The 12,809-nt window shown below is 44.2% G+C and overlaps 3 protein-coding genes across 7 annotated transcripts in view; 1 reads left to right on the top strand and 2 right to left on the bottom strand.

Moving 5' to 3' along the window:
• LOC120416238 (armadillo segment polarity protein) overlaps positions 1-2,977 on the bottom strand; it is a 66,655-nt gene extending 63,678 nt beyond the window's left edge. For 3 of the 4 annotated variants that reach the window (XM_052706209.1, XM_052706214.1, XM_052706215.1), the window contains exon 1: positions 2,820-2,977. The gene's annotated coding sequence lies outside the window, so the exon portion shown is untranslated. Of the gene's footprint in view, positions 1-1,748; positions 1,990-2,819 lie in introns of those variants that run through there. The other variant, XM_052706210.1, reaches the window with a different exon arrangement.
• LOC120416243 (uncharacterized) overlaps positions 1-12,809 on the top strand; it is a 77,929-nt gene that overhangs the window by 62,762 nt on the left and 2,358 nt on the right. The gene's annotated exons all lie outside the window — the stretch shown is intronic.
• LOC120416233 (26S proteasome non-ATPase regulatory subunit 1) lies at positions 7,030-10,403 on the bottom strand. 2 transcript variants are annotated; one of them, XM_039577928.2, is made up of 2 exons: positions 10,279-10,403; positions 7,030-10,217 (listed from the first exon to the last, which is right to left on the bottom strand). In XM_039577928.2, the coding sequence occupies exon 2, from the start codon at positions 10,207-10,209 to the stop codon at positions 7,120-7,122; it is 3,090 nt and encodes a 1,029-aa protein (XP_039433862.1). In that variant the 5' UTR covers positions 10,210-10,217; positions 10,279-10,403; the 3' UTR covers positions 7,030-7,119. The 2 variants fall into 2 exon arrangements, with proteins under 2 accessions (XP_039433862.1, XP_039433863.1); XM_039577929.2 differs by having other exon boundaries at positions 7,030-10,214; positions 10,279-10,393.

Below are 12,809 nucleotides of genomic sequence, written 5' to 3'. Positions count from 1 at the left end.
AGCTTTGTGTTTGAAATGTCAGTTATGTCAGTCATGCCTAAATTTACACCGTAGTCTGTAGTTTAATCACTGACGAACTGACGTGCCACCCAGAATCCAAACTTGACCGCACTTTCCTATCTTCCTTCTCACTCACCCTCAGCGATCAGCGATTGTCAAACAGACGATTTGACAGATGCGCAGCTGCACTTGCTGAGAAACTTTCAGGAACAACAAATGAAAATGGGGGAAAACATATTGAAGCCCGAAAACTTTTGCAAATTCTGAACAAAACGATGAATATTTTGCTAATCTTGCATTATTTAAGGTGAAATGAGGCAAGAAATTTCGTTAAACTTCCAAATTAGGCTATCTTTTAGACTTTTCGTAACATTTCCATTCCAATTCTTATCCGCCATTTACACATGTTGTTCCAGAATTCTTCACAGCAAGAAAACAGCTGATGTGACAAAACATCAAACTCGAATTCTGACAATCGCCGAAGAAGAGAACAGTAGAAAGAAAAAGAAGCAGTGTGCGGTCAAAAATGATCGACCAATTTGTTCCTGGTGGCACGTCAGTTCGTCAGTGGTTTAATTTTACTCTAAACATATTTCAACACAGGTATTCCTCAATCACCGGAATCACATTCTCATACATAATTTCATGAGGTAAATCAGAGTGTGATTCATCATGCATACGCAAACACTCACAAACACATGGAGACAGACATTGATTGCTCATGTTTCACACTATAGCAAGTACCATCACTGCTGGTGAGGAGGATATTAGAAGCAAATCTTTTGAGCTCGGCTCTGAGATGAGAGAACGGAAAATCAGCAGGGAATCGCAGCAGTGAAAGGAAAGCAATAAAAAAAGAGGCAAGAGCAAAAAAGAAGAAAAGAAACAACCATCAGAACGAGAACGGTGGAAATTGCTTGTTGAGAGTTTTAGATGGTTTGTGGGGGATTGTGGGGTCAACGGTTTGAGCTTTTTTAGAGTTTTTAAATTTAATCTTGCAAATTTGTTGACATCAACTCAAAGTAGGTCGATGTTGAGCAACCTCAAGATAACTGGGAGCATTGCAAGTGACAGTTGTTTGTTTATCACGCGGAAATCATGCACGCTGACACAGAATGACATATTTTTTGATTAAAATTTAGCATCTTTAAGAGAAGAATAACATTTTTGAAGTGTCCCACAACACCCCACCGAACCCGGCCTGCCGATGACGGCCTGGCTGTAAGGTCAGAGGAGACAGGAAGCTGCCGCTTCTTCAACAGTGCTGGCAGGCAGGCTGCTGGTATACTCTGCTAGCCTGCCAGTCAGCCAAGCTAGTTAGGCTACATAAATCCGGTGTACAACAGAGTTTTATGATTCTTTCGCTTTGCTTTTCCTCTGTTGACGTCGTACGTGTACGTGTGTAGGAGTGTTTTTTTCCTCTTCACTTTTGTATGTGTGTCCGAGGCATATATGTGCGAAGATTGGAGGATGCAAGGGAACTCCATTTTGAACCCCCGACATTCCGTCTTCTCCCCAACCTCAGAGGTTCTTCACGTCTTCTTGGCATTCTTCGCTGGATCGAAATCATTTGGACATAATATCAAAGGGCCATCGAGCCTATTAAATGTCTTGTTTATGATTATCTTTTTCTGGAAGGCGAATACACAAATAAACAGTTTTTTTTTTCAACTCGCTGAAGACATGCTACGAATGGTTTTGGTTTCTTCTCGAATCTTACAGCTAGATTTTGGAGATAGTGGTCTTGCCTTTAAATTTTCCTCTCTCTTCACTTGAATTACTCTCGACTAATTTAACTTTCCAAGAAATTGGACCCCGTCACTTCACCAATTGGAACTCATGTTGCCTCAATTCTTCACCAAACCGCACTTATTTATCAACTGGACACCCGGAGCAATGTTTTGCTATGATTAATCGCTTTGGAACGGCACAGTCAACCAAATCAAGAGGGGCTTCCTCGAACGTCCAAGGCGAAAATAATACACACACTGCGCTCTCACACTCACTGGCTACGTTTACACTCTATGAGCACCTCTCCAAACAGCAGCCATTTTGATTTTTGTTTACTATACTTGTCCTCTCCTTCACCTGAACCTGCACCGCCACCGCCCGCCACCCGCTATCGCCTTAAACACTGTCCAAGACACCAACACAAGCTTGGAATCATGTTTGGAAGCACGCACACTAGTGTAGATCCCCTTGGCATGAGCCAAGGAGGTTGGCTGCAGGTGTTTACTGTTGTGTTCCACTCTGGTGGGCTGTCAGAATCAGCTGGACGATTTTGAAGCCTTTTTCCAGCTTTCTGGGTCCTTTAGGTCATATTCCGAGGACACTCTTTGAGCCGAACGAATGGTTCCACTATCTTTAAATTTCCAATCCCATCACTAATCGATGCTGGGAACTAATTTTGATCTGTCAAAATTACATTCTTAAAGTTCTCTTCTATTACGGACTTCACAGTCTTATATCCACTTCGAATTGATCCTGTAATGAAACGTTTTTCCAATCTCGGGACGTGCTATTCAAGTATCTAAAGTTCTTCGTCATTACGGTTATCCTTGTAGCATTAACACTGCATCGACCATTGTTTTGAAATGTCACCACCTAACCCGCGCCACCATCTTGGTGTGTGCGTAGCCCTAGAAAGTAGCACCACACACCACAGAATGTGTCCCCTCTGCTGCTGCTTGCTTCTTCTTCTTCTCCTGCTCTTGCTCACCACACCCGCGCGTACCACAGGAAAACCCTTGACGAAGAAAAACCCACTTTTCCACAATCAATCGAACCCAAATCCACTCAATCCCGCTGCCGAAACCTACCGTTTACCGAATTGCAGCACTTTTGCACACTTTCGCGCACCCGAAAACTGTCACTTTTTGGTCGTTCCGCGAAATTTCGTTACCTGAAAGAAGGAAAAAAAAACAGTTCAGCCACTGTCCGCGGCGACTGAATGGTGAGACTGGACTGAAGGGATGCAGAGGTGGAGAGAAAAGCGAGTGCTGCCGAGGTTCTCTTTTGAGTGAGAGAGAGTGGTGAGTTGTGACAGTTTGGGTTGTCAAATTTGTGTTGACGTGTGGTGAGATTTCGCGAGGGGTTTGTTGTTGGTTTAATGTTTGGTCCTAGCGCCATATGTCAAGCAAAACATTGTAAAAGGTTCCAAGTCCATTTTCAAAACATTGATGAAAATCAAGTTGAAATTTGCGAAAAGTTTTTCAAATCCCAATTCAATAAAACTAGGGTAATTTCAATGTTTATTCCCTTAAAGGATGGAAAACTGTTGCTATTGTATTGCCTTGTGGTCAAAATTTCCAATAAATACATTATAATCGAGAATATTGATGAAAAAGTTTCATAGGCCCCGTCAGAAAGTTTTGATTCCACGAGATATGCTTTGGCCCTTTGCACTTTAGTTCCTTTGAAAACTGGGAAAGTTTCACTTTCCATTTTGGCCCCTGGCCTAACACGATGACAGCTTGTTTATGTTGATGCTTTGTTTGTTGGTACCGTGGCCAAAGCAGCCCTAACCAAAACAAATTTCTTTATCCAGATTTTTATGCGAAGATGGCGTTCGAATGGTGAACGCCCGAAATGTCAAAATCACGCAGTGGTACCAACATTACGAAACAAGTGTGACACGGCATGACAGCCATACTTTTTTTCTAATGTTGGTGCTACTGCGAGATTTTGACATTACGGGCGTTCACCATTCGAACGCCATCTTCGCTTAAAAACCTGGATTCTGTTTGGCCTTTTGCATCGAATACATTTTTTCGGTGTTTTAAATTGTTTTTTGAAGTTTTTATACGTGGTGTACGTGGTTTTTGTGTTATTTTAGGTATGAAAGATCGTCTAAAGCCTTAGGATTAACTTTGGATGTTGAAATTAAAATACTAGAGAATATTTATTTTGAGAAAATTGATGTTTGTGGAAGAGTAACTCAACTGTTGATTTGTTGATTGGAGACGTCGCGGACGGCGACGGAACATGGGTTGTCGGGGTAAGTCTTGGCACCGGTTGGCGGTCTCCACGCATTGTGTTTTGGATCGCGTCCGAGGCCAGCATATTCTCCATTCAAACACTGACTTATCAGCCGCTCCGGATCGATGTGCCAGCGACGAAATGAACGAAGTGTTGGCGTTCGTGTCGTCGGATCTGCTCGTGATGTATTTACCGTCGTGGCGGTCATCGGTGGTTTACACAATTGCCGGGTTGTTCCGGAAGTCGTTGGCTGGAATGATCCCCGGCGTATTTATTTGTTGGCTGGGTATAGGTTAACTTGTTACACGTCGTTGTTGCCGAATTGGGGTTGCTGGTGACGCCAGTCGACGAAGTGCGGTTGCCGGTTTTTCCATGAAGTAGTTGATGAAGCAGAGACCGTCTGAATTGTGGTTCTGCTGGGTTTTTGGATCCGAGATTTATTGGGGTGTAATTTTCGGCACTGTCCGTACCGAGAATTGATGCTGTGATCACCACCCGGACGCCTACTTCTACCGCCAACATTTTTACATCCCCTGCTACTTCCGCCGGTGGGCAAAGCCGATACACGCCCTGCCAGTCCCGCAGGACCGGCTGGACTTTCAAGCGGGCTGCTCGGACCGTTCGTCGTTCTATTCCACTAATTTGAAACAAAGGGCCATACTTTGTTTCTATTTTTGTTTTGAAATGACACTTTGTTGGTCCCTGGACCTAACACGATTTCAAAACAAAACAAATCAGTTTCCATATTGGCCGTTTGATGCCAAGGGTCTATACTGAACTGAAAACAATCAAAATGTGATAAACTTTGGCCTTTTGCAAAAGTGGATTTTTTTCACATAAAAATCAACTTTTTATACTTTTATCGAATTGTAGTGATAGTTTTCGGCTAAATGCATCGTTTGCAGTGAAAATCCCGTTTGTTTACATTTTTGACTTAGGACCTTTTACAATGTTTTGCTTGATGTAATTTTTTTTTGTACAACGGTGAAAAACCAAGGAGATGAAGTAAAAAGAAGATTCACAATTCCGCATACTTTATTGCAAGATGCTTTAGGTAAACACCGAAAATGTGGTTGAAATTTTAAATAAACAAAAAGTGCTATAAATCTTTTTATTTTATCTGTTTTCGATAAGAAGTCGATTAATTGAATCATTTTATAGGCGATAGACTATTTTTCTTAGCTCCAAAATATATTTTTTGTTGAAAAAATATTTTTGTTGCAAAATTGTCTTGCCTAATTTGTGTTCACCAATATCAGTGTCTTGAGTTTGTTTATCTTTTGCTCTTTGGTATGTCAGGGGGATTGGCTGCCAAACCCGCTTTGTTCTGACAGTTTTGGTCTGTCAGCTTTATGCTGGATTTTGGTCTGACAACGCGGGGGATTGGCAGCCACACCCCCTTGTGAAAAACACGATTATCTCGACATTGGCAGATTTAAATAGTAAACAAAAATCAAAATGGCTGCTGTTTGGAGAGGTGCTCATAGAGTGCCATATTTAAATTTTGGAAATGTTTTACTGTTTTTTTTAATGTAATTTTTTTTTTAATTTTGTTTATTTTAGCTTGTTTTTTGTTGTTTTAGAGTGGCATTCGAAACATTCAAGAAATTAAAAAAAATACATTCAAACGAAATTTATTGAAGTGGGTACTAAAGTCCTATGTAAATTTTTATGTACAACGGTAAAAAACACGATTAAAAACCATTTCTAATCACTTTTTTCATTTTAATGCAAAAAAATATTGACAAGACAACATTTCTTCGATGGATCAACTATGGTCCCCTTGGAACGAACTGTCAAGTTGGAGCTTTTCTGTCAAGAAGGATCGCGAGGTTAATTTTTCAAAATTGTTTTTAAAAATCAACTCTTTGTGGTCGTACAAAGGGTCATTGTACTCAGAAAAATAAGCTTTATCGCTGTGAACAGTAATATCAGCAATCTTAGCTTCATTTTAGGACCCAATTCATGAGCAAATTTAATAATTTGAACAAATTATAAAAATGAAGAAATTAAGGAGATCCAGAAATAAAATATGTTGAAAAAAATTAGTGATATTCAAGAATTTGAAAAAAATCAATGGAATGTCTGAAATCAAGATATATTAAAAAAATGAGAAAGGAGATATTAAAAAAACAATAAATTCAAGAATGTCAAGAAATTAAAGACAGTCCAGAAATTCATGAAATAAAATAAGTTAAAGAAATTAATAGAATTCAAGAATTTGGAGAAATTCAGAAAATTTTACAAATTCAAGAAGTTAAAAAAAAATAATTAAAATTCAGGAGATATTTAAAAAAATAAGAAATTCAAGAAAATCAATAAATTCAAGAATTTGAAGAAATTTAAGACGTTCAAGAGACTTCAAGAAACTTAAGAAATTCAAGACTCTCAAAGAATTATGATAAATTGGGAACGGCATCTAAAGCCATCGTGCCTCTAATGTTGACATATCAGCAAAAATACGTCGGTGCGTGTTCTCAATTTAACCCTACAATATGGTAGCAACTACCATGGTTGGGTTTTCAGTGTAGGTACAAAAATACTGCTTTTTTTTCTAAAATTCTAACCTCGATTCTCACGCTCACATGTTTCTCATTGAAACATGAACATGAACTCTACTGTTATCACTCATTTCCTACAGAAATCTAATAATTTGATAAAATTGAAGAAATTTAAGAAATATAAAAGATTCAAGGAATTCGGAAAATTTAAAAGATTTTTCGCGAAGAAATGTAAGACAATCAAGAAATTAAAATTCATTAAAAGTCAGACGAATTTAAAAAAAAATTAAGAAATTCATGAAATTAAATTAGCTCAAGAATTTGAGAAAATTTACGACATTCAAATAAACCAAGAAATTGGTGTAATTTAAGAGATTTTCAATTTAAAGAGTTGAAGAAACTCTAGGAGTTCAAGAAATTTATGCAATTTAAAAATCCACATTTTTGCGTTACTTAATAAAAGAACGCTCGCTAAATTTAGATTCTAAATATTTAGATCGTCAAGGTGTGAGTTTGTAATAGGCTGTGAAAACAATCAAAAACACTAAACTTTGCATGTAAGCTTTATTAGGACAATCGCATCAAATACAGAACTGTTACAATGAATATAGGATAATCGATACAATTAAAACCCATCCATTTAATCCTCAATGTACTCAAACGGCTCCGGCGCTTCCGGCTCCTTCAGGTCGTCATTCTTCGGTCCGTACGCCGTGACGCGCTCCACCAGCACCTGCTCGCCAGCGGCCGCATTGTGCTGCATCATCACGATCCCCCCGATGGCGACGTCCTTCAGCGGGGTGAACGGCGTCCCCTCGGCAATGCTAATCACCTTCAGCTGGGCGCGCATCACCCGGGCCGGATTGTGCAGAATCTCGAAGCTGGGCTCCGGTTCCTTGGGGGTCTTCTTCTCCGCTGCAGTCGCAGCGGCGGCGGTTGCCGGGGTTTCTTCGGCGGGGGCCGGTGACGGGGTGGCGGCGTCCTTCGGCTTGGCCTCCTTCTTTTTGTCCTCCTTGACGGGGGTGGTTTTGGCTTCCTCCTTGGCCTTGACCGTGGCGGACAGGTCGTCCTTGGGAGGGGTGGCGCCGGATTCGTCGTCGACGTCCATCTTGGAGTCGGCGTCCTTGGCGTTGTCCTTTTTCTTGTCTCCGGTGCGGCGCTTGGCGCGGGCCGCGAGGGAGAGGACGGCGGTGGCGACCTTGTCGCGTTCTTCGCGCTTCTTTTCCTCGAGGGGAGCGGGGTAGCTGTAGAGGGAGGGGCGGGCGGCGGATTTGAGGTCGACCTTGGGCATTTTGAGGTCGGAGTTGAGTGCGATCAGGCAGGTTGGGGTGAAGGCGAGGGAGAGACAGTGGGCGAGCGGGAACCAGTACCAGTACTGGGTGAAGACGAGCATTCCGACGACGGCCTGGAGGTTGGTGTGGCCAGTGCGGGACTGGAGGCTGACGGTGACGTTGCGGCCACCGGCGTCGATGATGCCCTGGGCCAGGATGGCGCCGTACTTGGCCATCACGTCCTCGTGCTTGTTGGTGATGACCTGGGTGTAGAGTTGACGGAAGAAGGTGACCTTGGGGCAGGTTTGGTCGGTTTGCTGGATCAGGATCATGGCCGAGGCGATGAGGGCGCCCTGGCGGACAAAGTTGACGGGGTCGAACTTGGCCATCGGCTCGAGGAGGGCGATGGCTTCGCGCAGGCCGGTTCCGGCGCAGGCGATTCCAAGAGCCATGGCCGCGCCGTAACGGACGTGCGGGTTGTAGGACTCGGCCAGGAGGGACACAACTGATGGGCACTGCTCCGGCGTACGGAACAGGATGAATCCGATGGCGGTGACGGCGGCACGACGAACATCGTCGTTGACATCGCTGACGGCCACGTGCAGCAGCTTGCGGATCGCCTGGTTGTTACCGGTTCCGCAGTAGGCCATAGCAATGGTGTACATTCCACTGCGACGCAGCACCGGGTCCTTGTCGTTGGACAGGCTGGTCACCAGCGAATCCGCCTCCTCCAACCGTGCGTACATGGTCAGCGAAATTCCGACCGCCAACCCACGAAGGATCTTCTCGTGCTGGGTCTCCTGGGCGTACGCGACCATGTCCTCGATGGCCGGAGCATGCTTCGAACCGAGCATGACCATTCCCATGGCGATTCCAGCCGCCTCACCCGTCACGGCATCGTCCTGGTACAGGTTGAACTTCAACTGCTCGTACACGTCCTGCCGGTGAGTTCCCATCGCGGCCAAACCCAACCCCAAACACCCTCCGTGGCGGACATTCTCGTTCTGGGCGTCCTTCAGCTGCTGCAGCAGATAGTCGATGATGTTCGCCCCGTGATTGGCGTGGATCAGCCCGAGCGCGTACAGGCCACCACCCTCGGAATACCCCGAGCTCGGTCCACTCTCCTTCGGCAGATAACTCTGCATCAACGCGAGCGATTCCGTCTCGTGCCCGCGGTGAATCACTCCCAGCGAGGCCGTCGCCGTCAACTTGGCCCAATTCGTAGCCCTCGCCAACCACTCCAAATTATCCCTCAGAAACTGATCGCTCGTCGTGCCGCTGTGCATAAACGCGTTCGCAATGACCGTCGCCGTGTGGCAAATCGACACCCGAACCGCCTCCTTCGTCGCGCGCAGAATCTGCAAATCCGCGTGGTTGCTCCGGATCAGGAACTGCAACTGCAGGTCGATCGTAATCTCCCCGGACAATATCCCCGCCAGCTTCTCAATGTTCGCCTGGTGCGTCTTCTCGCTCTCGTTCAAACTGTCCACGGTGCGTTCGATCTTGGCATCGCCACCCTCGCTCTCCTCCCCAACCTCCTTCGGTTCCTGCTTAACTTCCGGCGCAGCTGCCGCCCCAGCAGCGTTCGTGCCCTGCGGCTTCAAGTTCGAAATCAACGCCGACGGAATCGGCGCCGTGGCTTTGAGCGCTTGCAGCACCTGTCCCAGGAACTGCTGCGTGGCCGACTCGTACAAATCGAACGCGATCTGGTACGCCATCAGAACCGAGTGCTCCCCGCCCTTGGTCAGGTTGTCCAGCAGTTCAGCGACGGCCAGCGGATCCTCCAGGAAGATCAGACACTGGCACATGTTGACGTAGTCCGGAACGCCCAGATTGCGGTACAGACCAACGAGACATCGCAGCACCGTGTTTCGGAACGCGCGATTCTGAATCAGGCTCATGGTGACCTGAAACGCATACGCCAACATCCCCGCAATGTCGTCCGCCTTCATGATCGACGACTCCACCACGTCCATCCGGCGCGTCTCCAGCGCAATCCCCAGCGCCTGCCTGTACTGTCCATCGTCCAAACAGCGCTGAATCATCCGATTCACGATCGCCTCCAACCTCGCATCGATCGGCTTCGCCTTGGCCGGATTCTCCGCCAGCTGCACCCGCAACTGCGTATAGTGATCAATACACTTGGCGATGATCGTGTCCACGTACTCGTTGCGCGCGTTCACATCAAACAGATCCCCCGCGCCCAGCGCATACGTCAGCGAGTCCTCGAACGACCCCAAATGGTAATAAACCTTCGACGCAACCAACGCGGCCAAATCGTGCTGCTGAAACCCTTTATCCTCGTGCAGAATCTCGATCTTCTCCACCGCCTCGGAAATCTCCGGCCAAAACTCGTCCACGATCGTGTCCAGCTTCTTCAGCGCAAACACCTTCAGCTCCTGGATCGGTTCGTCCAGCAGGCAGATGATGCCGGCGGCGGAAGTTATGTTCAGCTTCATCGTTTCTTCTGCACAAAAGTAACGCAATTTTAGCACGACTTGTTCAGCAAACATCCACCTTCAACTTACCACAATTTTCGTTCCGTTTGCGAGCAAAATTACCACCAAATAAGCGAATTTTATTACGCCAACTTCTTTCTTCTCCGCCAGACGATGACTTTCACAAAAATGCATGAAATTGAAAATGGTGACGGTAGGCGAGGTGTCAAACTTATCGACAATTTTGGGGGAAGAAAAAGAAGCGTCGATAAGTGCACGTTTCGGCAACGCTGTTCAAATTTGGGTTAAAGCGTTGAAATATCGCAAAGGAAATAATACACATTGAAATCGAAATGGGCTAATAATATTATTTTTTTATCGATTTTTTTTATAAAAAAGGAGCTCGAAAGAAACTTGGTCAAGAAAAGTTTCGGATTAAACGTGTACTCACAAAATTTTATAATTTAAGAACTAAAAGAATCTAAAATTATAAAATTCCAAAAAAATATAAATTCTCGGATTTTTTTTAAAGGACCAATAAACATATGAAAGACAATAGCTTATTGGTCCTTTTAAAAAAAATTCCAGAATTTAAAAATTGGCACACTTGGAACCAGCCCGGGAGAATGTTGACAGCTTCCATACAAACTGAGCGTACCCCTTTTTGTGGGCCCATTGGGCCTAAGATGGCGGCCTTCGATATTATCTGGCCAAACTTTTGAAAATGGCGAATAGTTTAAATAAATATAGTTTTTGCCTTGTTTCGGTTTAAAACGAAAAGATAAGCATTCTGGAATCATTTTCTTAAAAAACTTGTTTAGAGAAACGTCACGTTCAAATATTAGTCTAGAACAGTTGAAGTGAGCGTGCCGCGAAAGCCGTCACGAAAAAAAAATTTCCCATGCAAATTTTGAGTTGCGTATTTAATGGGCGGACTCCGACGAGGCCCACTAGCCATCTGTCGGTGAATACGCGCAACTCACGAAAACTGTCATCTTAGGGTCCGGCTGCTTGGAACAAACATCTAAAAAGGAAATAAACACTCCAATATGTCAATATTGTCACTTCAAACGCAGTACTAGATCCAAACATAGCATTCTTTATTAAGGGGTTCTTTATTTTTTTCAGTTATTATATATATATTTCGATTTATTCTAAATATGTTTTCATATTTGTTTGTTTTTGTTTTAATTTTTAACCTATTATCACAGCTATTATTTTTTTCAAACTATTTTTTTATTATTATTTTATTTATTTTTGCTTTTTAATATATTTTTTTAAATTTTTTTAAATAAAAAAAACATTTAAATTTTTTTTTGTTTGTTATGTGCACACAAAGAAAAAATACTCTAAATTTAAAAAGATCGTTCGTTGGATTAAAAGTTCGCGTTGGTGAATATTCGTAGAAAGTTCAAACTTTTCAATTTAAAAGTTGGAAAGTTTTTGATACTACCATGCATTTATGGAACAAAATCGTTGTATCGGTAAAAGTGTTTTACTTTTAATTAGATAAGAAACCTTTTATGGCAAGAATAAACAACTTTTAATACTACAGTGATAATTCCAGAAAAATGAGCTTGATTTTTATATTTATTTTTAAAACTTTAAAACAGCATGCTAAAAAAACATTTTTTATTGCATTTAACGCTTCTGCTCAAGGTTGGCCAACATCAGAGTCCAAGCTGTACCGATTCTTACGGTACGCCACCGGTCACTTCCGAAGACCCCAGTCTGAACGGTTCCGGATGGACGTTTCGACAAGTGACAGCAGTGTAGAGAACAGGATGGTCACGTTGCCGGCCTTCATCAGGACAGTCTTGGAAGAGTTGGCCGTTGATTCGGGAACGGTGGTCGACGTTTCCCGACTGGGAAGTGAAGTGCCTGAACGGGGAGTTCCCGATCCTGGAAGCGCATCCGGAACGTGGGGTTGATGAGGCCTTCATCCTCCTTTGAGAATGACAGATTTTTCGGCTCGCTGTTATGGTTCATTCGGCTGGAGCTGCGCCGTCGCGAGGTGAGCGTTTGTGGGCAGAAAGTTGCTAGAAGAGATGGAAGTAAGTGAAGTTGGCTAATCACTGCACACATTCTCAATACTCACCGGTGTTGTAAAACGCCGGCACCGAGTGCAACATCTGCGCTGACCACCTTCGATTATGCCGCTTCTCATCGTCCTCCTCTTCGACGGATCCTTCTCCTCACCGTGAAAATTAACTTTCTCGTACTTGTCCAAAAACCAGACGTTAATCTTCTTCCACGCAAACTCGTTGTTCATGCTTTCGGCAGTGCCATCTCCTCGAAAATCTCGCCCCAGTCCTCGCGGGACTTGACCTTCAACCACCAATCCCGGGCCACCACCACCGAATACAACCGGTTCGAATCCACATTCCTACCTCCCATCCTACAAAAACAAACATAATCAATCACAAACCCCACAAAACACCCAAGCTTCCTTCTTACCTATTCCGGTCCTGGAACAGCTGCAGTTCCTGCAGGAAGCTGGCCTTGTCCTTTTCGAGCAATAGACCTCGTCCCGCACCCGCACCACCCTCCTTCGAAGGCGTTCCGCTGCTGCTGTTTGGCTCACAAAGTTTTCCGCGTCGGCTTTGCTTTGCGTCCTAGAC

This window comes from Culex pipiens, chromosome 1, assembly GCF_016801865.2.
Source record: "Culex pipiens pallens isolate TS chromosome 1, TS_CPP_V2, whole genome shotgun sequence".
Lineage (NCBI taxonomy): Eukaryota > Metazoa > Arthropoda > Insecta > Diptera > Culicidae > Culex > Culex pipiens.
Note: the sequence above shows the minus strand (reverse complement) of the source record. Positions and strands in the feature narration are given on the sequence as shown.